This window comes from Saccopteryx bilineata, chromosome 6, assembly GCF_036850765.1.
Source record: "Saccopteryx bilineata isolate mSacBil1 chromosome 6, mSacBil1_pri_phased_curated, whole genome shotgun sequence".
Taxonomy (NCBI): domain Eukaryota; kingdom Metazoa; phylum Chordata; class Mammalia; order Chiroptera; family Emballonuridae; genus Saccopteryx; species Saccopteryx bilineata.
Window position 1 is genome coordinate 201734586 of NC_089495.1, and position 23857 is coordinate 201758442.

General features: G+C 53.1%; 1 protein-coding gene across 11 annotated transcripts in view; it reads right to left on the minus strand.

The window, feature by feature from the left end:
• The window catches only part of EPB41L1 (erythrocyte membrane protein band 4.1 like 1), a 162713-nt gene that overhangs the window by 47410 nt on the left and 91446 nt on the right, over positions 1–23857 (minus strand). For all 11 annotated transcript variants that reach the window (XM_066234033.1, XM_066234036.1, XM_066234037.1 and 8 more), the window contains 5 exons: positions 8962–9161; positions 7930–8094; positions 5291–5395; positions 4693–4735; positions 850–925 (listed from right to left, as the gene is read on the minus strand). In XM_066234033.1, coding sequence (XP_066090130.1) covers positions 850–925; positions 4693–4735; positions 5291–5395; positions 7930–8094; positions 8962–9161 — 589 coding nt within the window. The remainder of the gene's footprint in view (positions 1–849; positions 926–4692; positions 4736–5290; positions 5396–7929; positions 8095–8961; positions 9162–23857) is intronic.

Here is a 23857-nt window from a genome sequence, read left to right on the forward strand (position 1 = left end):
GCCCTCTCTTGCTGGAAGAATAACTCCAAGCCCACATCTTATTGTTGGTAGGCGTGTAAGGGTCCAGCCCACAGAGGACACACCCCAGGACATCATGGAGTGAGACTATCTCTTTGGAAGGAGCTTAGATAAAGAGAAGGGCCTCTCCCTGTTCCGGTTTGCAGAGGCAGAACAAGCCCCACAGAAGCTCTCATCCTGAAAGATGCTTTGCAATCCCTTTCAGTCTTCCAGCCAAGTCATCTACTGGCCCTGAGGCACAATGAGAATTACACACGCAGCCCGCGCTTGCCTCCACAGGGGCGACCGCATGCTTCCGTCGACCCCTGCACGCGTGACGGGTGCACAGAACAGTACACGGCACCAAACTCCCGCGTGCAAGGACATCTGCACTCGACTCCCTCATCGTCCAAGTCGAAAACAGGTGTCCACCCAGCACATCAGACCTTCCGATGTGTCTGGCCGGTCCTACCCAGAGACGGCCCACACCAGGTTTCTTTAAAAACTTGAATTAGTTTCCAAAGTTTAAAAGTGTGGTTTTTACTCTCAAATCGGCCCGATTCCCTCAAGGCCGTGACTGCCCAAGCTGAACAGCAACTGTCTCAGATGGCGTGTGTCCTCTTGGATTCACACGGGTCCCCACGACTCCCTGTGACACCTGTCCCTCTGAAGTCAAGGGTCACCTGCCATTGACCACTGTGCTTGTATCAGTTTCTCTCGCGCTGAGTCAGCTGCCTCGGCCGGTGGGGTCTGCCTGGCCTGAGTAGCACCTGAGTGTGCAGCTGCCATCCTATATATACAGCCGTGTCTCCCCCCGGCCAGCGCGCCCGCCCCGCCCGCCAGGGCCCTCACCTCGTGATATCTTCTGTCAGCTGGGCAGGGTCAGGCGGGTAGAACTTGACTGTGAAGGCAAAATTCCAGGGGCTGCCTGAGAGAAGAAGAGGGGGCAGAGATCAGAGAGGCCCCATGACCACAGAGGGGCCCCGGCCAAACCATCCTGTATCTATAATCTCAGGACAATGCAACGAGGGAGTCTGGAACATTGTTCCCACTTGACAGGTGAGAAAAATGAGGCCCGGGTTAAGAGACTTGTGAACTAGCAGTAGGAAGGAAGGTAGAAAGAACACCCACGGTGCACACCATTAATTATAAACATCGCTTCGTTGACTGTCACAACAACCCTGCGAGTCAATCCTAGGATGATCCCCGTTTTGCACATGAGGATACTGAGGCCCAGCCCAAGGTCACCCAGCTAGGAAGTGGCAATGCTGGGGTTTGGACTGAGGCCACCTGGCTCCAGAACTCGTGCCTCTTTCTCTTCGGCAAAGTCTATGTCACAGGACATTAATGGGAAGAGGAAAAAAAAGTCCAGAAAGGACCGCATTAAACAGGTTTTCTAACTTTAGACTTCTCAGAGCCCTCACCCTGCCGTTATAAATTGTTGTACCTCTCTCAAGGAGACAGGCATTCAAGAGCTCCCAAAACTTACTGGACCTGCTGTATCCATTTTTTATAAGGCAGATTAATGTTCCCTGAGCCACACTTTGGAAAACTCTGCCCGATCTCATTTTAACTCTATCTCAAATGACAGAACTGCGTTATAAACAAGACCTAAAAGGCAAATATGATGGGCTAAAAGTAACAAAGGACATTTCACTGGGATAGATGGTAACCTCCACATTTGGGTATGAAAAATTAATGGTACCTCTAATAGAAGGCAGAGAAAATGAAGGCTGAGGTTTTATCTGGAAACTAGCTCAGTAAGCCAAGAGAAGGGATGACCACTTAAGAGAGGGAGAGAGGCTGGTGGCGAGGGAAGGGGACAGGGAGAGAGACAGAGAGGAGGTACTGATGAAAGTTTACAATACAGAACAATGGTTAGACCATCCCGGGACATTTTGGGCTCCATGATCTAAAAAGACCCCCTGACAAAGTGAGAAAGGGAGGCTCATCCATGAAGAGCTGGAGGTCATGCTGTCATCTCTATCCTTGTCCCTGTGGTCAGCATCATCTTCAGCACACAGGTGTCATGCCTCCAACACTTACTGAGTGCTGGTCACTTGGTTTGCTAAGAACATGGGTAGGAATTTAATCTTCACAGTGACCCCAAGGTTGACTTTCCTTTCCACAGAGGAAAATTTTCAGAGGTTCAGTCACTCTCCCAGGGTCACTCAGCTAGTCACTCAGGGGTCTAGCCTGACCAGTGGTGGCGCACTGGATAGTGTCAACCCACAACACTGAGGTTCTGGGTTCAAAACACCGAGGTCGCCAGCTTGAGTGCAGGATAATCAACATAATCCCATGGTCACTGGCTTGAGCTCAAGGTCGCCGGCTTGAGCAAGGGGTCACTGGCTCGGCCGGAGCCCTCCAGTCAAGGCACATATGAGAAAATGATCAATGAACAACTAAGGTGATGCAACAACAAATTAATGCCTTCTCATCTCACTTCTTCCCCATCTCTCTTTCCCTTCCTGTCTTTCTCTCTCTCTTGCTGTCTCTCTCTCTCTCTCTCTCTCTAAAAAGAGAAAGAAAACAGGGTTCTAACCTCGGGTCATCTGACCCCAGGACCCCGGTTCCTGACCATAGCTGACTCCTTGGCAAAAGAAGCCCCAAGGGGAACTGATACCTGTCTCAGAAATAATAATAATAATAATAACAACCAGCACATATTGGATGCTACTTGTACAGGTATTATGTTAGGTATTGAGTCCCTATAACTCATTTAACCTTCACGACAACCCTCTAAGGGTAGATCTGCCGTTATTCCCACTTTACAGATGAGGAAACTGCAACACAAAACAATTAATACAGGAAGTAGTGATGGAGTCAGGATTCAAACCCGGGCAGCCCAGCCCCACTCTCTCTCCTTTGACCATCACACCACAGTGCCTCAGAGAAGCCTCCACTATGTGCCAGGTCCTGTCCACCCATATGTCATTTAACTCTCGCCCGCCACTGTGGGAGGCAAGAATCACTAATCCACCCGCCAAGGAGAAACAGGAGCCCAGAAGGGTGGAGGAATTACCCCCGGGTGATGGATGCAGAGATCTGGGAGGAAACAGACCCCCTCTGAAGACGAAGATGCAAGGACTCAGGCCACCTTCAGGAGGTGGGGGGCTGTCTCAAAGAAAGGGGGTAGAAAAACGTTGCTCCATGGGGGCCTCAGAACACAGAGCTGGAGTGAGGGGTGAGTTACCCGGTAGGGACAGCCTGTGGCCCTACACAAGGAGGTGGCACTGCTCCTTGGTGACTTGAGGGCACTGACTCCTGCCTTGGGGGAGAGGGGGTGGCATTGAAACTCAGGATTGTCAGCTGCTCCCTCTTAAGCTTTGGGACTTTCTCAAACACTGCACACTGTATGTGTGCTGACTCTTCCCGGCAGGAGAGCCAGGCCTCCCAGCCAGGCTGGGGCTCCCAGGCAGCCTGAAGCCCAGGCCGAGGACCCAGGCGGCTCCAGAGGGGCGTGTTCTGTCTGTGTGCCCCTCTTTTTGTCCCCAACTGACAGGAGTCCACAGGAAGAATTCCCTGAGCCCCCTCCCACAGAGTCAGCTGGCATCCCTGGGCCCAGCTGCCTGCTGTCATGGCAACAGGCTCCGCTAGAGCCTTCTAACCCAGGGACCAGACAGTCCATGCAAGGGGGAGGGTTGTCTCTAGGCTCCAGGTCTCTGCCTACTGCACGGCCCCTGGCCGAGGCCACCGACCTCCCTCTTGCCATCTGAAGGCTGCCCTTCCCCTCTCGATGGGGAAGGGCACAAGTGGTCAGCCTGCTTGTCTGTCTTTGCCCCAGACCTTGAAAAGAGTGCAGGATGGTGTTGGGAGGCCAGGGCTGGCTCGAGGCTGGGCTCAGCCAGTACCCTGCTCTGTGACCTTGAGTAAATAACTGCCTCTCTCTGGGCCTTCGCCACTCATTGCAAAACACAGGAGATGCCGAGATCAGGGAGGGGCCTGGCTTTCTCCTGACACACCCACTCCTGTCGCTTGACAGTGGCCGGGAGTGCTGTGTGGGCAAGGGTTCTGAGCTGGGTCAGGGTCCCTGATCGCTGAAGCCTTCACTGGTTCTGGAAAGGACGGCGGCTGTTCTCAGGCCAGCAGTTTGCCCCCTTGTCCTAGAGGACTCCTTCTAGTGCCGACGTCCGAAGGCATCTGCAATTCGTCGGCTAATCTGCAGTGTGACTCTGACCAGCAATTTCCACCTGGTGTCCCCGGGACCTGTGCTGTGCCACAGAATGTTTACACGTGCAGGAGCTCACTATTTAGTCAGGGGCACTGCTCTCTCTTCCCTTGATGGTCAAATTAAAAATAAAAGATAACAGCCAACACAATGATAGCCATCTGGGATGAACGAATCAAAATTATACCCTTTTTTTTTTTTTTTTTGTCAGATTGGCAAGAAATGTAATATATTTTTCGGTATGCCGCAGACACTAATTTTAATCAGCTTGCATGCCATGAGATGAAAAGATTAAAAATTGCCGCTCCAGACAGTCATTTCTCTTGTCCAGGCCTCAGGCTCATCTATAAAACAATGTCTTCCCTGAGATCATCTAGGCGGAGCGAATGAAGTCCGGGGTCTGACTGCGCTTCCCAAGGTTTAGGGCCGAGCAGCCAGCACCACTGCGGCCCTGCAGCCCTGCGGGGGGGCCCGGAGCCCCTCCCCCTGCCCCCCCACGTCCCCAACCACAGCAGGCCACTCACTCCGGATCTGCTTCTTGATTTCCTTGGAGGGGTCCAGCCAGTTCTGCAAGAGAAGACAGAGTTCCTTAGAGAGAAGAAAGAGAAGAGGACCCAGACAGGTCCAGGAGAGAGAAGCATCCCGCAAAGGCCCACTGACAGACTCTGGGGGGCGGGGGGGACACCTTCCCTGGCTGAGCTCTCTGGGCCCTTGGCCCTGGGCCTGGATTCACCACAGAGTCGGGCTCAGGGCCCCGAGGCAGCACAGCGAGCAGGTAATTCAGCTGCAAGGGGGCTGGGGGGAAAGGAGGAACTCACACAGGAGCCTCCCGGGAGCGGGGGAAACGCCTCGGTTCCCCCGGGAAGCCGCGGACGGCTCTCCAGCTACCCATCTGGGGTGACGGTCAGGTCCCCAGGAAAGGACGGGGAGTGGCGTGGACACAGCAAGCAGAGGACGCTATAGGACTGGCAGGACTTGGGACCACACAAACAGAAAGTGCCTATTGAAGATCTGAGGACGGATGGGGGCCGTGGGACGCCACCAGGCCTCGGGGGCCTAGGGAAGCACTCCCCCCTCCCCCAGCAGGCCGCCCCCGCCAGCCCTGCTCCGCAGCCCCGGTACCTTCTGGCTGTCAGCGTCACAGAAAGTCAGGCCAAAGTAGTCCTTCTCCAGGAGGTTGAGGTGCTCACAGACCAGGTCAAACAGCACCTGGCCCCGGCCATGTTTCTGAAGAAGAGAGCAAAGCTTCTATGAGGGCAGGACACACCTCAGGGTGGGGAGGGGGGTACCCCAGGCTCCAGCAAGACAACATGAAAACCCCCAAGATCCTTCCAGCACGTGGGGAGATGTGAGCGCCGCTGCCACCCACCCGGCTCTGACCCCAATGCCCAGCTCATCAGCTGCCTTCTTCCAACCCCTGCTGGGGTCCTCCTAGACCTCAGACTAGCTCAGGGCGAGAAGGAAGCTGGAGTCAGGGTGGGTAGGGCTGATGAGTTCTCCTTCCTTTGCAGCGATTAACAGAAAGAGGCTAACCTGACTCAAGGAGCAGAGACGCCAAGTCTAAGCTCTGGGTGTGAGAAGAAGAGAAGGGTCCCCTGAACCACGGGGGACATGGACACTGGGGAAGGGGAGCGCCTGGGACTCGGGTCACAGTGTGACTCAGGGGGAGCGCCTGGGACTCGGGGTCACAGTGTGCCTCAGGGGGGGCGCCTGGGACTCGGGGTCACAGTGTGACTCAGAGGGAGCGCCTGGAACTAGGGGTCACAGTGTGACTCGAGGGGGGCGCCTGGGACTCGGGTCACGGTGTGACTCAGGGGAGCGCCTGGGACTCGGGGTCACAGTGTGACTCGAGGGGGGCGCCTGGGACTCGGGTCACAGTGTGACTCAGGGGCAGCGCCTGGGACTCGGGGTCACGGTGTGACTCAGGGGGAGCGCCTGGAACTCGGGGTCACAGTGTGACTCAGGGGGAGCGCCTGGGACTCGGGGTCACGGTGTGACTCAGGGGGAGCGCCTGGGACTCGGGGTCACGGTGTGACTCAGGGGGAGCGCCTGGGACTCGGGGTCACGGTGTGACTCAGGGGGAGCGCCTGGGACTCGGGGTCACGGTGTGACTCAGGGGGAGCGCCTGGGACTCGGGTCACGGTGTGACTCAGGGGGAGCGCCTGGGACTCAGGGTCACGGTGTGACTCAGGGGGAGCGCCTGGGACTCGGGGTCACGGTGTGACTCAGGGGGAGCGCCTGGGACTCGGGGTCACGGTGTGACTCACCCTCCCCAGTCCTTCTCCTCACATTGAGCCTGAGTGAAACCCAGGTGGCCCAGCCCAGCGGGCCAGCCCCCAGCCAGGCAGCAGGTGAGGTCTCACAGGGGCTCAGAGGGCCTGAACCCGCCCAAGCCGGAGGCAGCCCTGGTGGCGCCTTCTTTCCCCCGCAGCCCCCAACAGGCAGGCTCGGCACCTCTCTGAACACCATCTGGGCCTGACGATTCCCAAGTCCAAACCTCAGGACCTGGCTGGGTACCCCAAACCCACAGGGGTGAGGATGAGCACCAACAAAGGGACCGCGGGGCAGGGGGAGTGAGAGGCAGTCACTACTCAAAGAGGCGGGGCCCTCGGGAGAGAGGGTGAGGTCCCTGCCCGGTCCGGCTGGGTCGCGGGGACCGAGGCCAGGCCTGGCGACGGAGAGCACCTTCGGGAAGCCAAGAGACCCCCGAGCCTGGAGGAGTCCTGCAGGGAGAGTGGACCTGGCCTCAGCCAGACTCTCTCCGCTCTCCCGGGGCCAGTGTGGGCGGGAGAGAAGAGATAGAGGATATCCCTTTCTTTTGCCCAGAAGTAGGCAAGGTGTTTATTCTGAAACCCTTCTGTGGAAGGAAGAAATTAATTCATTCATTAAATTAAAAACCCCAACCCTGCACCAAAAGAAGGACCCAGCCTCCCGGGGCTCAGAGTAAGTCCCACCCTGTAAGCCCAGCACCCGGGGGAGAAGGGGTGGTAGCTCCTGGAACCCCCACAGTCAGACCACCCTCTGGACTCCTCTCCATGCGCGTGCAGAGGGCCGGGAACGGTGCCCGTACTAGGGGAGAACCTCTGGGGGCGGGGGGAGGCTGAGAGTTCAGAATTGGGGCAGGAGTCCTAGCCCACACAGGAAAAGAGAGACACTAAAAGTGGGACGGTAGGGCTGGTCCCAGAGAGGAGGGGTCCGCCCTGTCACCCAGGGTGGGACAGGACCATGCCGTGGGGTTGCCACATGGCCGGGGTGAGTATATCCTTCCATGGAACCCCCAAGTGGCCAGTCTGTCCCAGAGACTAGAGGTGGTGCCCTGGACAGCGTGGTTCACAAGGATGGACCTCTCTCCCCACCCAATCAATGCGTTAAAATGATTCTAGTTGAGACGCCGGTGCTGCTGGGTCATACTGAAGAGCCCGGTTCCTCGGCCTGCTGGGCCGCGGATCAGCCCTTAGATGGTGGCTCCTTGCCAAGGGACAGCCACCCTGAGAAGCCTTTTCCTGCGCCAGCCTGGTGCCTCGTCTAATTCTATTTGCAATCAAAACAGCCCTCTCCGGGCCTTGTTGCCACCATCTGTGCAAAGGAGGGCTGGCCAGGTCATCTCTCCGGGACACCGCAGTCGGTCCAGGACTCCACGAAGACTGGATGCCCTCCGGCTTGGCCCAGGCTCTATGCCCAGAGCAGCCAGCTCTGGCTCTGCGGCCAGATGGCCGGGGCCGGGGCCAGGGCCGGGGCGCACGGGGCTGGGTGCTCCCTACCTCCACCTCGCACTCGTACTCCGAGGCGTCGAGCAGAGTGACTCGGCAGACGGCGCTCTTGTATTTCTTGGCAATCTTCTGGGGCGATTTCTGGGCCTTGCTGGGCGTGGTCCTCTCTGACAGGCCGTCCGCCTCCCCGCTGTCCTTCTCCTCCATGTCTAGGCTCTGTGGGTCCAACCAGGGGAAGAGTGCAGTCAGCAGGCTCGACCCCAGGGTCCGTGGGGATATAGGCAGGAGAGCCAGGGCTTCCGTGAGCAGCAGGGTGTCTCGGTGAGGAGCCCAAGGCTTTCCTGCATGCCCCCCCCCCCGCCCCGGCGCTGTAGCCAGCCTCTGCCAGCGGGGCATCCCACAACACCTAACCTGGTGGCCAGAGCCACCCTGCCTCCCTAGAATAATAGTGCACGAGCGATCAGGATATCCCCAAGGTCTCCTCCTTCCGGGTCTGAGGCTGGGGACTTGTGGACTGACTTAATGGAAGAAAGGGCAGTCTGAGTCCTGCCCTCTAGCCCTAACTCTACCACTGACACTGTCAATGACCTTGGCCAAGTCCCCGCTTTGTCTGGGCCTGTCGGAATTAAGGAAGGGGTGACTTCAACGGCCAGGTGATTCCTTGAGTCTCTTGTAGCCTCAGGGTGATAAATTTTGCTTTAAAACCACACTGGGCGTGCCACGCTAGAATGGACAGGTGCAGGGGTTAGGAAAATAAGGCCGAAAGAACACAGGTTTTCGAAACTAGATCTAGATCTGACTTCCACCTCTGTCTCTTTATAGCAATGTGACGCCGGGTAACTCGCTTCATCCTGCCGAGCCTCAGTCTTCCCAAGTGTAACAACATGGGGAAATGAATAGCTACTCTCTTAGGTTTGGGAGAATTCAGTATGAAGACGAACACAATGTCCCCGGCCCTGAGCGGCGCTCGTCACTAGTCAGTAACAAAAGCTTACGTCCTCCTCAGCTCCCTGCCGAGAACCCGGCCCCGAGGACAGGACGAGCTGGGCAGGGACAGGGATGCCCGTGCTCCCGGGCACACACCTGTTCAGCCGGCCGCATGTCCTGCTGAGGCGGATGCTTTTCATTGGAGTTGGCCTCCAGGTGGCCGTGGCCTGCGGGGGTCACCGGGGTGTTCACGGCGGCGGCGGCGGCGGCGGCCTCGGGCTGCTGCGGGGCCTCCTCCTGAGCCTTCTTCACCTCAGAATCGGGGCCTGTCTCTGTTGTCATGGTGACCAGCACGCCTGCATTGGCATGAAGAAGAACATGTGACGGGGGAAGGGGCAGGAATGGCGTGACAGAACGGAGCAAGAGGGACAGGAACCGCATGTGGAGAGAGACAGATGGAGACGAGCGGACAAAGAGCCACAGAGCGAAGGGAGGGAAGGTGGGGGGGCGAGACAGGAAGTAGGGAGCGGGAGAGAGTCATGAGAGGTGATGGGTTAGTGGTGGCAGCTGAGGTCATGGGCTCCTCCCTCCCCACCTGTGTCCCTGCAGCTCCTCGGGGACTTCCACATCTTGTCCCAGGTCAGGAATGTGAGCGCTTCCTAGGGACGATGGGAGTCTCTCCAAGAAGCCCCACTCTGCCCAGAGCACAAGGGACAGTCGGTGACCACCTCCAGGCAGGGCCTCGGCCAGGCCGTCTGTCCCACGCCAGCAGGCCCGAGTGCCCCACTAGGCTGACTGGCACATGGCAACCCCTCAAGAAAGGCTGGAGATGCTGATCTCAACCCAAAGCGCCCTGGGCTCCAGGACCTCCCAGCGCCGACCGACCTTGGGCAAGGCTCTCCATGCCCTAAGCCTCAGTAATCCCTGCCCCGCCGACTTCACAGGGATGTTGTCAGGATGGAGCCAAAGGGTAAGACAGGGAGGCCCTCAACCAACGTACGGTCCTGCCGACGTAAGAGTCAGGGGAACTGGGCTCAGGCCCCAGGATGGCCACAAGTGGGGTCTCTCCACTCTACCTCTCTAGGACTCGCCCCAAAAGCAAAGGACTTAAGAGAAATTATCTGTGGGACAGGCTATTCTTATCATTTCCTTCCTGGAGCAAGATATGAGATTTCAAAGAATCAGGGACCTGTGCCCAGCTATTCTGTGGGATACGGGATCAGCAAACCGCAAAGACAGGAGAGGAGAGAGAATGGCACGGTCCCACTTTATATTTTAAAAAGCCAAGCAAGAGCCTCCACAATCCACCGTCTGTTTGTACACATGTAGAAGAGGTCTGAAAGGACACTCGGCAAACCGCTCAGCGAGGTTAATAACTCAGAAGTGGGCGAGGAAATGAGGACGTTCCATGAGGTAGAAGAGGGGAAACGTGATTTCTTACTTTATACACTTTGGAATTACTTGTATACTTTTAGATATACAGAGATATTTGTTTAACTTACAAGTTGGGTTTTTTAAGAGGGAGAAAGTACCCATTCTGACCCCAGTCAGTGGATCCTCAAAGAAAGATTTGGAACTAAAACCGACAGAGATATGGGCAGGAACTCTCACCCCTGAGCCTAGAGCAGGCGTGGCCAACAGTTTTTGACCCCGGGGCAGATTAGAAAGAAAACTTTTTTCACAGGCTGGACGAAATATTAAAATTAAAAAATGTTAAATATAAAAACGATTCATTTAAGTAAACAAAATTTTATTATGTAATTTGTTTATGAATAAATGTGAGTGAAAAAAATTTTAATATGCAATATTATTTTAACAAAAATATGTCTTAATAAAAATATAATTATATACCATATAAATATCCAAACTGTATTGCAATCAATCGAAATAATATTTAATTAATAGAATGAGCTTGAAGGGGTTATATCGCAAATAAAACAATTATTTCATTTTACAAACAGCCTGGACACGTTTTCAGTTATCAACTGCAGCTATTGTCTATGCTACAGTGCCACTTGATTCAGCACACGTGACCACAAAAATAACGAATTGTTTGACCTTGGGTGCGCACTGGCAAACTCCACCTAAAAGAATGTGGGTTTCACATCGCTGCTAAACATCAAACAGTTCATATCGAGTACAGACAGGTACAAAAGTTGTAAATCTTTATAACGAAATTTTTTTAAAAAATAAAGAAGTATCACGAATCCATTCGACCAATTATTGGAAGTTAACCCTAGATAAGTCACATGCAGAATTCTTTTCCATGTATCTTCTTAAATATCTCGATTTCCAATAATCAAAGATGCTTCCGCTTCTGAGTAGCTGAGATTTTAAAGTAACGGAGAATATTAAAAATCTAATCGCGAGCCACATAAACTCATTATGTGGGGCAATCTGGCCCACAGGCCGTATACTGGCCACGCCTGGGCCAGAGCCTTCCTCTAAATCAGGGGTAGTCAACCTTTTTATACCTACCGCCCACCTTTGTATCTCTGTTAGTAGTAAAATTTTCTAACCACCCACCGGTTCCACAGTAATGGTGATTTATAAAGTAGGGAAGTAACTTTACTTTATAAAATTTATAAAGTAGAGTTACAGCAAGTTAAAGCATATAATAATAATTACTTACCAAGTACTTTATGTCGGATTTTCGCTAAGTTTGGCAGAATAAATCTTTATAAAACAACTTACTAAAGTTAAATCTATCTTTTTATTTATATATACTTTGGTTGCTCCGCTACCGCCCACCATGAAAGCTGGAACGCCCACTAGGTGGCGGTAGGGACCAGGTTGACTACCACTGCTCTAAATCCACCTGTAGTGTATGTCAGTGGTCCCCAACCCCCGGGCCGCGGAACAGTATTGGTCTGTGAGCTATTTGGTACCGGTCCACAGAAGAAGAATAAATAACTTACATTATTTCCATTTTATTTATATTTAAGTCTGAATGATGTTTTATTTTTTAAAAATGACCAGATTCCCTCTGTTACATCTGTCTGTCTAAGACTCACTCTTGACGCTTGTCTCGGTCACATGATACATTTATCTGTCCCACCCTAAAGGCCGGTCTGTGAAAATATTTTCTGACATTAAACCGGTCCGGGGCCCAAAAAAGGTTGGGGACCACTGGTGTATGTGACACCAAGTGCCAACTCCGTGCCAGGACATAAATGAGATAGATCAAGACTAGACAAGACTAGACTAGACCTGGAAAGTCCCAACCTGACTCCGTCCACCATAGGAGGCCTCTAACAGGCAGACAGACAGACGGACGGGTGCAGGATCTACCCTTCAACACCGCAACTAGCTCCAGGGGCACGTACCCCTGCTGCACACTTCCTTTTGTTTTTCAGTTTCTCTCCTATGTTCCGGGGGAGGGGCACCAGCTCGGCCCAAACCAAAGGGCACGGGATAGTAAGTTGGGGCCCTGAGCACCCCACTGGGCCACCCCATGAGAGCCCCGGGGCCCCGGACAGATCACAAGCATCCTCTGGCCCCACTGAGTGGGTAATGAGTGACATGCTTTGTAAGCTGAAGCTCGTGGCACAAAGAGAAAGTTTGCTGCTGCCACTGATGCTGCTATGCAGGGGGGAAGATGAGGAGGGAGGGAAGGTCCTGGTCCACACACCCCCCAGAAACGCTCGCCACGTACGTCACCGCTGGGGGCTTTACAGGGATCACTGTACACTGGTGTGGAACAAAGGCCCTCCGCTACTCGAATAACACCAAGTGCCAGCTCCTTGCGGGACACAGAGCCACAGGAGCTGCTGCAGGGGAGGCCACAGCCCCAAATGGGACTCGTCTGCCTGGTTCTTCTCGGGACCCCTTCTCAGTCTGGGCTGGAGGGTAGCGGCCATTATGCTAGACGAGGCCTATGGGGAAGAGCCTACTTCAAATAAATGCCTACTTCATTTTGCTTAAAAAAAAACACACAAAAGAATCCACAGACTAGTCAGTCTGTTTTTGCTGTAGGAAGCAGAATCCACGGGACCCTCGTGGGCCCAGGCAGCCCAGAGGCCCTAATGCATCGACTCCTCCCCTCCGCTCCAGTCCGGTTTCAGCCCACTCTCTCGGAACCTCTGTTCAGGGCCAGAATCATCTGAGCTAGATACCCCGTCTCAGTGGCCCGGGCCTTCAGCAGGGCCCGCGGGCAGTGGTGGCCTGGTGCTGCAGCACCAAGAGGAGACGAGCTGGAGGTCTTAAAGATAATTCAATCTGCTCTTCTTTCACAGAGGAGACTTGAGGGACAGTCATTTCCTTGTATAGCTGTCCCCTCGTCCCTCCTGCCCACTCTCTTCCCCACCTGGCCACCTGCTTCCCCAGACCCTAGCTCAGGGGTCGGGAACCTATGGCTCCCGAGCCAGATGTGGCTCTTTTGATGGCTGCATCTGGCTTGCGGACAAATCTTTAATAAAAAAAATAATAACGTTAAAAATTTAAAACATGCTCATGTATTACAATCCATTCATTTCCTACCGCTCATGTTCATGGTTGCGGGTGGCTGGAGCCAATCACAGCTGTCCTCCAGGACAACACCAAATTTTTATTGAATAATGCGTAAAGTACACGGGTTGTTGTATGGCTCTCACGGAATTACATTTTAAAATATATGGTGTTTATGGCTCTCTCAGACAAAAAGGTTCCTGACCCTTGCCCTAGCTCCTTTAAGCAACCTCCAACCGAATCTCCTCAAAGGTCCAAGGTAGTGGCATAAGCCACCAATGAGCACCATGGCCAGGGCAGGTTAAAGAAATGATGGCTTATTCATTCTAAAGAGAGTTTAAAAAAGATCATGAAGACCTGGCCCAGTGGCTCAGTGGATAGAGAGTCATCCAGTGCACTGAGGTCATGGGTTCGATCCCCAGTCAGGACAGATGTGCGAACCAATGAGTGCACAACTAAATGAACAACTAAGTGGAACAACGAGTTGATGCTTCTCTCTCTCTCTTCTTCTCCTCATCCCTCTCTCTCAAATCAATGGGGAAAATTTTTTTTTTAATTACAAGAAAAAAAGATGATGGAAGATATCTGAATGAAAAAGTGGTCCTGGGCCCTGGCCGGTTGGCTCAGTGGTAGAGCGTTGGCCTGGCGTGCGGGGTTACCCGGGTTCGATTCCCGGCCAGGGCACACAGGAGAAGCGCCCATTTGCTTCTCCACCCCACCCCCTTCCTCTCTGTCTCTCTCTTCCCCTCCCGCAGCCAAGGCTCCATTGGAGCAAACATGGCCCAGGCGCTGGGGATGGCTCCTTGGCCTTTGCCCCAGGCGCTAGAGTGGCTCTGGTCGCGGCAGAGCAACGCCCTGGAGGGGCAGAGCATCGCCCCCTGGTGGGCAGAGCGTCGCCCCTGGTGGGCGTGCTGGGTGGATCCCGGTCAGGCACATGCAGGAGTCTGTCTGACTGTCTCTCTCCGTTTCCAGCTTCAGAAAAATACCAAAAAAAAAAAAAAAAGAAAAGGAAAAGTGGCCCTGGCCAGTTGGCTCAGAGGTAGAGCGTCAGCTCAGCATGTAGAAGTCCTGGGTTCGATTCCTGGCAAGGGCACACAAGAGAAGCGCCCATCTGCTTCTCCACCCTTCCCCCTCTCCTTCCTCTCTGTCTCTCTCTTCCCCTCCCACAGCCAAGGCTCCATTGGAGCAAAGTTGGCCTGGGCGCTGAGGATGGCTCCATAGCCTCTGCCTCAGGAGCTAGAATGGCTCCGGCCACAACGGAGCACCGCCCCAAATGGGCAGAGCATCGCCCCCTGGTGGGCATGCTGGGTGGATACCGGTCAGGCACATGCGAGTCTGTCTGCCTCCCTGCTTCTCACTTCAGAAAAAAAAAATAAAGCATGGGCCCTGGCTGGTTGGCTCAGCGGTAGAGCGTCGGCCTGGCGTGCAGAGGACCCGGGTTCGATTCCCGGCCAAGGCACACGGGAGAGGCGCCCATTTGCTTCTCCACCCCTCCGCCACACTTTCCTCTCTGTCTCTCTCTTACCCTCCTGCAGCCGGGGCTCCATTGGGGCGGGGATGGCCCGGGCGCTGGGGATGGCTCTGTGGCCTCTGCCTCAGGCGCTGGAGTGGCTCTGGTCGCGGTATGGCGACGCCCAGGATGGGCGGGGCATCGCCCCCTGGTGGGCAGAGCTTCGCCCCGGGTGGGTGTGCCGGGTGGATCCCGGTCGGGCGCATGCGGGAGTCTGTCTGACTGTCTCTCCCCGTTTCCAGCTTCAGAAAAATGAAAAAATGAAAAAATAAAAAAAAAAAATAAAGCATGACACACAATAGTTTGTACAGACAAACCCAAATACAATTAATATATAATATATACTATACACAGATATAGAAAATTCAGCAAAGTGTTAACTTTGTTGTTTCTAGATAGTGAGAGTACAGATTTCTATTTTCTCTTCTTTCTGCTTAACAGTAGGTCTCAATTTTTCTACTCTACTCAGAGATTTCTTCATTTAAAAACATTAGAGGTTAAAAAAAATTAAAATTTTCAATGCACATGGCTTGGTATGACAGGATGAGAAAAAGATACAGTCTGCTTAAAGTTAATTAAAAAGAAAAATAACATTCAAGATACTAACTTAAAAAAGAACCATTCAATGAGATCCTTCTTTATCTTACAGGTCCAGGCAATAACGGCATGGTTCTCTCACTAGGCCACAGAAAACGAGCCAAGAACCCGGCAGCCGTGTCAAACGGGCACCGTTCTGCCCGGGCCAGGTCAGCACGGACTAACGGAGCCCACGGGGCAGCCAGGAAGGCTGGGCACCGCAGGAGACCCCGAGAAGCATGTGCTGGTTCCTACGGCGCTCACTGCCACACGGGCGGATGAGGCTCACCTACAACGGTTAAGCACCAGGCACGGTGTGACTTAGATCTGCTATTGTATGTTCCAGCCCCCGGGAGATTCTGGAGGTCTGGTGACAGGGAACATGGCCTGGAGTTCTCCAAGAAGGGGTCGGAGTGGTAGGGAACGGAGGGCGAGGGGGAGTCAGGTTTCGAAAAAAGGGAGCATTTAGACAGGGGATGGCAAGGAGGGCATTTGGGCTGAGTCGCCGCCATCTGAGTGCACGCCCAGAGAGGGGAACAGGTAGCGCTGGGCAGAGGATGGAGTGGAGGAACGTGGCCTCCTGACTCCTGGAACAAGCCTGTAAAGGGGAGGTGGGGGCAGCCTGGCGGGAGGGGCGGGGAGAAGTCAGGGAGAAGGAAAGGAGATGGCCAGGTGCCAGGAGCCCTGCAGGAGTCAGAGGTGTGACTCTGCTGGGAAGGGCGGGGCTCCCAACACTGCCTGCTGCGGCCTGCCTGCCGGGCCAGGGCCCGACCGAGGTCAGACAGACCCAGACCAAAGCCTGGCTCCACCGCTAGCTCGTTCTGTGACCTTGAGCAAGTGAATTCACTTGACTGAGTCTGGGTGGCCTTGTCCAGAACACAGATACGCTTCCCTCCCTTAGGCCGATGATGGGGATTCAGGAGAACAAGGAGAGAGCACTCAGCACAGGGTGCACCTGGTAAAACGACCCTGAGAGGGCCCATCCTACGAGCAGCCCCGGAAGCCACCGGAGGGAGTGAGAGTGCCCATCTAGAAGAGATGAAGAAAGAGATGTTCTAAGTGACCGAGGGCGGCAAGGCCTGACCAGTGACCCTCAACATGAAAGCCGGAATGTATGGGATCAGCAGAGGGAGAGGCCAGCCAGAGAAGGAAACGCTGACGTGGCCCGCCAGCCCTGTCTGGCGGAGAGGGGCCCAGTGGGGCCGGGGACGCGTCCTCGGTGGGTCTGGGGCCAGCCCGGCAGGTGGTCAGCGTCTGATGCTCTGCGACGCTGCCACCACCTGCTGGCTCATCCTCCAGGGGTGCTAAGCAGCCTTCACACACTGTGGTTTTCCACCTGGGTGGCCTTCTTGGGAGAGGGTGTCCTAGCCCGGCAGAGGCAATAGCCACTTGGCCTGCTGCTATACGACTTATTAAAATGAATCGGCAGATTTATATGGATGAGGCCTTCCAACCTGGGTTAGCATGAGTCAGCATCCCTGAATCCAGGAACTTGGATTTGTTCTTTTTCTCTGTTCTCACAGCCACTGCTCAGGTGCAAGCCACTCTAACTCGTGCGGCCTGGCTTCCCCAGCCTCCGCCGTGGACTCCTGTGGCCGCTGGGGCCCTCCTACGGTATATTCTCCACAGAGGAGCCGCAAGGACCTTTACAGAACTCCAACCGGATGCCCTCTTTAAAATCTACAACGACTTCCCATCAAAAGAAAACACAAACTCTTTATCAAAGCTACAGGTCCCTGCATGTGGCGCCTGCCTCAGTTCCCGCCGCCGTCCCTGTGAGCCTGTCACACTGGCTTTCTGTCTGCTCCTCAACCACACCACACTTGCCAATGCTACAGGGCTGTGTCCTTAAACGACCCGCTGGGTGGACAGTGGCTGGTCCCCTGCCCCTTGGCCATGGCAGCTCTTCCCCTTCAGGTCCCAATCTGTGTACCCCTGGACCACCCTGTCTAAAGTGGATTCCTCCCCCAAGTTTTTTTGGCGATTGCATGCTGATTTTTTTGTTTTTGCTTTTGCCATTTTTAACTGTTTTTAAGTCTAATAACTCAGGGTCATTAATTACACTCACAATGTTGTACGACAATCCCCACTATCTCTTTCCAAAATATTTCATCACCCCCAAATGGAAACTCTGTACCCGTTTGGCAAGCATGCTGCATTTTTTTCCACAGTAACTATCACAAACAAAACTTGCATTTATTTATTGATTTATTTATTTGTTTCTACTCCTCCTCTAGAATATAAACTCTATAAAGACAAAATGCTATCTGTCTCATTCGCCATTATCCCCCGGGGCTTAACACAGTTTCAATAAACAGCAACAAGAAGCCAACATTTCTAGAGCTTTCTATTTGCCAGGCCCTGATCTAAGCACTTTACATCAATTAACTCACTTATAATCTTTATAGTAACCTTTAATAGATACTCTTATTATCTATATGTTACAAAAGGAGAGACCGGGAAGTACTTGCCCAAGATGGTACGGCTAGTAAATGACAGTGCCAGAAACCCAGGGGTCTAGTGTCAGATGGCCGGCTGGACAGACAAATGGACAAACACAGGGTGACGGGTGGATGGAATACCAACATGACATGGTGAAGTCTTCTCCACTGGGGACCGGAGACTGGGGCTGCATTCACCCCGGGAGCCTCTCTGGGTTCCAGCCAGCCTGTCCTGATGACTTATCAGCCTTAAGCTCCTGACAGGACCATGTGAATTCCTCTGATACTATCACCCTTCTTTTACTGCTGAGGACACACAGGCCCGGAGAGGCGCACCGATTTGCCCAAGGTCATAGGCTGTGCCAAGGCTCTCTGACTCCCAGGTCCACGCCCCTGCATGGCATTGCAGCAGCCACAGAGGGGCCCGTCCTGTACTAATCTCCGCCAGGGGTGAGGCTGGCTGTGGGGAGACTCCCCGAGATGGAACGACAAAGACATCGGGGAAAGCCGGACTCGGAGCAGGACCACCGCTTGCTCCAGTTCTGCCACTTCCCATCCGAGACGCCCTGGGCAAGTCACTTCCCCTTTCTGAACTTGTTTCCTCTCTTGTCACAGAGGGATGAGCGCCCCTGTCTGCCCACTGCAGAAGAGGACTATAGGGATCAAAGACATTACAGAGAAGTAAAGCACTTTGACGTACAAAAGCTCAAGTCGCCGTAAATACCAGGGGGCGCATGTTATAAAGATTTACAACGTGTGCACCAGAGGCATGACTTGGCAGGCAGACGCATCATAGCGGGACACCGCTGGGGCACGGACTGCCATGTGTGTCCCGGCCGTGAACAATTACTCACCAGACAATAAGGCTGTCTCTTCTAAATCTTGGACACTGATGATGTTTGCCCAGGCATTCCTGGGAATTCTGAACCAAGGAAGAAACTCAGAGTAGGAAGGAGCAGAAGGAGAGAGAGAAATGGACAAGATGCGGGAGACGCTGTAACACCAAGAGCATGAGAGACGGGAAGTGCAACTCTTCTGATGTTTCGGTAATCATGGTTACCAAGATAAATGTTCTTCTTTGGGGGGAAGTCAGGGGACACACCTCCCCCAACCCCTGATAGCTTCCTAGGCTCAGTCTCCACTTTCAGCCCCGGATCCACGCCTCACTCCAAGAAGCAGGAGGCTGACCTCTTGAATCGTCCCTTGAGCTCTCTTGTCTGCTGACTTCTGGCTGGGTTTGGCCAATAAGAGGTGCTGGCAGGAGGTCGGAGAGGTCGGGGTGTATCTTCCCAATTCCCCTCCCTGTGGATCTGGTGGTGGCTGAGCCCCTCTGTGACAGCTCCTTGACCAGCCCCAGACATCTCTGAATTCTGGGAACGCCATCCCCTCCCTCTGCTCATTCAGGCCAAGGGGAGGTACCAGCATGTCACTGTAATTGTCTCTGTCACTGTTAGTTTGTAGGCACCCCTTGTGGGTTCCCCTAAACTCGCCCATACCTTCATTACCAATTAACTTAGTTGAAGCATCTGATCCGTATACCAAAATGGAATTCTATTTTCTTCTGAAACCTGACAGGCACACCTCCCGACACTAAATATAACAGGAATTAGAGAGGAAGGGAAAGAGAAATTCAGGAAAGAGCAGTAAATAATTGAGCGGTTAAGGATTAAGGATAAAATGGGAAACAACTGAGACCTTGATCAAGCCTCTTACCCTCTCTCTGGGACTGTATCTTCCCCGTAAAATCCTCAGGACAGTCTTGCCTGCCTCCCCGGTTTCACTGTGAACACGGAATCAGATCGTGCCGGTAAGGCACGCTGGACATGCCAGAACCCACCCTGAGTGCTCAGGAGTATCAGGTACTCTCATCTTCAGTTTTAAGTCTAAAGGCTGAAACGTTAACAATAGCATTCCCTTGGAGAAGGAATTACTGACTCTGTAGGGGGTTCTCTCTGTGTTTTACAATGTCTCTACCATGAATATATATAACTTTTGGAGTTAGAAAAGAAAAAGAAAAGAATAGAAAAAACAGAGAGAGAGAGACTATTAAGACCTCGTCTTTCCCTCTGGAGATGATGTTACTTCCACTGGGATTTCCCCAGCACGGAACATTCACTTCCTGGAGTGAAGATCTCCGTGTGGATGTGAATGAAAAGGCAGCCTGGGATGAGGCAGGCGGGTGAGGGGAGAGAGCCACCTCTGGGGCTCGGGGCGCCCTCCCCGCCAGGCCCCCGCCAGGCCCCAGCCCGGCCCCAGCCCGGCCCCAGAGCTCCTGACGGATGCAGAGGGGCTGAAATGGGAGCTGAGCCACAGCGGTTCTGACTGCTGCTCGGGTGCCACGCGGCAAGGGGAGATGGCAATTTGTCAGAGGCTTGTGGTACCCATGGGCACCGCATTAAAAAAACCCAAGCAATGTGAAGAGCTGCCACCCGTTAGCACTGGCTTCTCGCCCAAAGGTTTCACGTGCCACCACAGAGCCACAAACCGTCGTGCAGTGGAGGACCAGGGACCACATGACAGGCCCAGAACTGCAGAGTAACAGCATCAGAAAGGAGGAATGCCTCCCGCTTGGACCACAGCGGTGACTGCAGAGGCAGACAGAGACCGCCCTGTAACCGGGTATCCTCCGAGAGCCGGGCTATGAGCTGGCTCTCCTCCAGGCTTGGTCTCACTGGAGCTGCACGTGGGCCAAACAGGCTAGGTGGGCTTATTCCCCAAGGTCACAGAGCTAGCCAGATGGGGTGGAGCCCGGGCTAGGACCCAGGTCTGCTGGCTCATGGTCCCGTGCCCTTCCCCCTCAATCCTGCTACATCCCACAACCTCCAGCTTGCTGTCAACCACGTAACCAAAGCTACCGTTGCTCTGGATGTAGAAATAATGAACAGCAATATCAACCCCTCCCACATGCAAGGCAGCTGACAATTTAAAGGATTCTTTTATAATCACTGACCAGCGGTTAGTGAGAGGAAGCCTAACACAGCAGTTAGGAACACAGGCTTTGGACCAGTTTGAATCCCGGCTCCACTGGCGTGGGGACCTTGGGCCGAGTTTCTAAACCTCTCTGAGAGCCAGTTTCAGTGTGTCAGGTGAGAATAATACCTTTAACACCTCAAAGGCAGGTAGTGATGATTCAATGAGCGATGGTTAAATGCACAAGGAGCTGATCGTGTTTGGCACAGCTGATACTCGATACGTGGCAGCGATGGCTCCCATCAGTACGGATTCTTGACCAGACAGACGGATAAACTGAGGTCCAGAGATGGTAACAAACCTGCCCAAGGACACTCAGGGCAAAGGCAGGCGCAGGCTCAGGCAGCCACTCACAGCGTCCAAAGAGACTACGGAAACTTCACAGGTGAGCTCCACACTGGGTGAGCGGAAGAGGGAGACAGACAGGGCCCCTCCCACGGGCCAGCCCTCCGTGTCCTTGCCGCCTCAGGCTCTGTTGGGCAGGGAAGAGAGGAGGGGAAAGGAGAAGACAGAGCAGCAGGCCTTCCCAGGCACCTCTCACGGTCTCGGAGTTTCTGATTCTTCCTCTCACTTGATTTTCTTTAATTGTTTAAACACTGGAAGAGTTCATTGTCAGCTTTATTTATTTTTTTTTTTTTAATTTTTTTTTTTTTTCTGAAGTGAGAAGCAGAGAGGCAGAGAGACAGAGACTCCTGCATGTGCCCGACTAGGATCCACCTGGCATGCCCACTAGGGGGCAATGCTCTGCCCATCTGGGCCGTTGCTCCATTGCCACCGGAGCCATTCTAGTGCCTGAGGCAGAGGCCATGGAGTCATTCTCAGCACCCAGGGCCAACTTTGCTTCAATGGAGCCTTGGCTATGGGAGGAGAAGAGAGAGAGAGGAAGGAGAGGGGGAAGGGTGGAGACACAGATGGGCACTTCTCCTGTGTGCCCTGGCCAGGAATCAAACCCGGAATATCCACACACCAGGCCAACACTCTACCACTGAGCCAACTCGCCAGGGCCTCTTTTATTTCTTTTAATTTTAATTTTTTTAATATTTTATTTTTAGCAAGAGAGAAAGAGGCAAGAAAGGAGAGAGATGAGAAGCGTCAACTCATAGTTGCGGCACTTTAGTTGTTCATTGATTGCTTCTCATACGTGCCTTGACTGGGGGGTGCCAGCTGAGCCACTGACCCCTTGCTCAAGCCAGCAATCTTGGGTTCAAGCCAGCGACCATGGGGTCATGTCTCTGATCTCACTCTCAAACCAGTGACCCTGAGCTCAAGCTGATGAGCCTGTGCTCAACCCAGATGTGCCCGCACTCAAGCCAGGAGACCTCAGGGTTTCGAACCTGGGACCTCAGTGTTCTAGGTCGACGCTCTATCCACTGTTGCCACCGCCTGGTCAGGCCATTGTCAGCTTTCTTCAGCACACAGTCAAATTGGAAGCAACTTTAAATGTCCAAATTAATGAAGATTGATTCATTACATTAATCACAAAAGTATTACATACCTATTGTGAACATTTTGAGATGGATTTTTATCTACACTGACATGGAAAGATGTTGATACACTGTTAAATGAAAAAGCGCAAGTTGTAAAACAATAATGCAATAAATGGCCCCGTCTTGGTGGGTGTGCTTACGTGGGCACAGAAAATACCCTGCAAGGGCACATGCCCCGTAACTAGCTGCTTCCAGAGAGAAGGATTTTGGCTGGGGAACCAAGGAGAGAAGACACATCTGAATTATTAGGACCTTTCACGTATTTCTTCTGTAATTAAAACTAAGAAAAAGTAAAAATAATATTTTTAAAAAGATTTATTTGGGCCAGTCTTATTTACATCCCACAGTACCTGCTCCAACTCCATTCCTGCCTGTGAGTGCAATCTCTATCTATGGTCCTACCTAATTTTACACCACTTTAATCTGAGTGCTCATCATGGTACGGTTGTTCGTTTGTTTGACATTGTTTTTATCAGAAATATTTCCACATTATTCTCTGATCACAGTTAACATTCATGGGTATTGGGCCATGTGCTACTTACCATGTTAACCGTGGTACATGTCTCGGGTACTTAGTCTTGATGACAATTCTACAAGGAAGTTCTAGGACCCTCCCCGTGACAGATGGGGAGACCGAGGCTTAAAAGAATGAATGGGCCCTGCAGGATAGCTCAGTTGGTTAGAGCAATGTCATAAAGTACAGAGGTTGCTGGTTCTATCCCCAGTCAGGGCACATGCAGGAACAGATCAATGTTCCTGTCTCTCTCTCTCCCTGCCTCTCTCATTAAAGTCAATAAATAAATAAATAATAAAATAAAAGGATAAATGGGTTTGCCAACACCTCACCATTAGGAAGGACGGAAACTAGACTTGAGCCTGGGTCTCTGTGCATCCCAAATCCTGGCTGGGACCCTCTCCACCCACTCCTCTCCTGGATACTGACTGGTGAGTGAGAAGAACGTGGCAAGTAGTGATGAGGAGACCTACTCTTACCATCTCCAAGACCTTGGACAAGTCACTTCCCCTCTGCTTTATTGACACAAATAATTCTTTGACCAAACACGCATCTGCAAATCACTGAGCTGCACGCTGAGGATACAGCAACAAGTAAGACACGGACCACGCCCTCACAGAGGTTAAAGCCTAGCTTGACTCTCTCCATATTGGGAAGGACCTGACGCCCATCCCACCCTGTCAAAGGGACGTATGAGGTGAAATGGATACAAGATGCTGAGGGGCCTCCCACGTGCACAGGTCCGTACGCTGCAAGATAAGTATGTCTGTGGCTATTCCCGGCTGCATATTATTTTATCCACTGTTTGTTCCAAAACGTTCTCAATCATCTTCCTATTGTCAGGCACTTAGTCCCAGTTTGCTGCTATTATGGAGGAAACTCTGATAGGGATTCATCCAAAGACATTTATTCAGAAGAGCGGGGGGGGGGGGGGAGGAAGATACACAAAGAAAATGCTGCAAAACCTTAGCATGGCTAAAGGAAGACAAGTCCTTCGTCTTAAACTCACGAGGCATCAAACTGAAGCCATGACCCTGGTGGTCTCCCCCCCCCAAGCATCTCTGAGTCACTCACCACCCAAGGGGACAGACATCTCACTGTGGTTTCA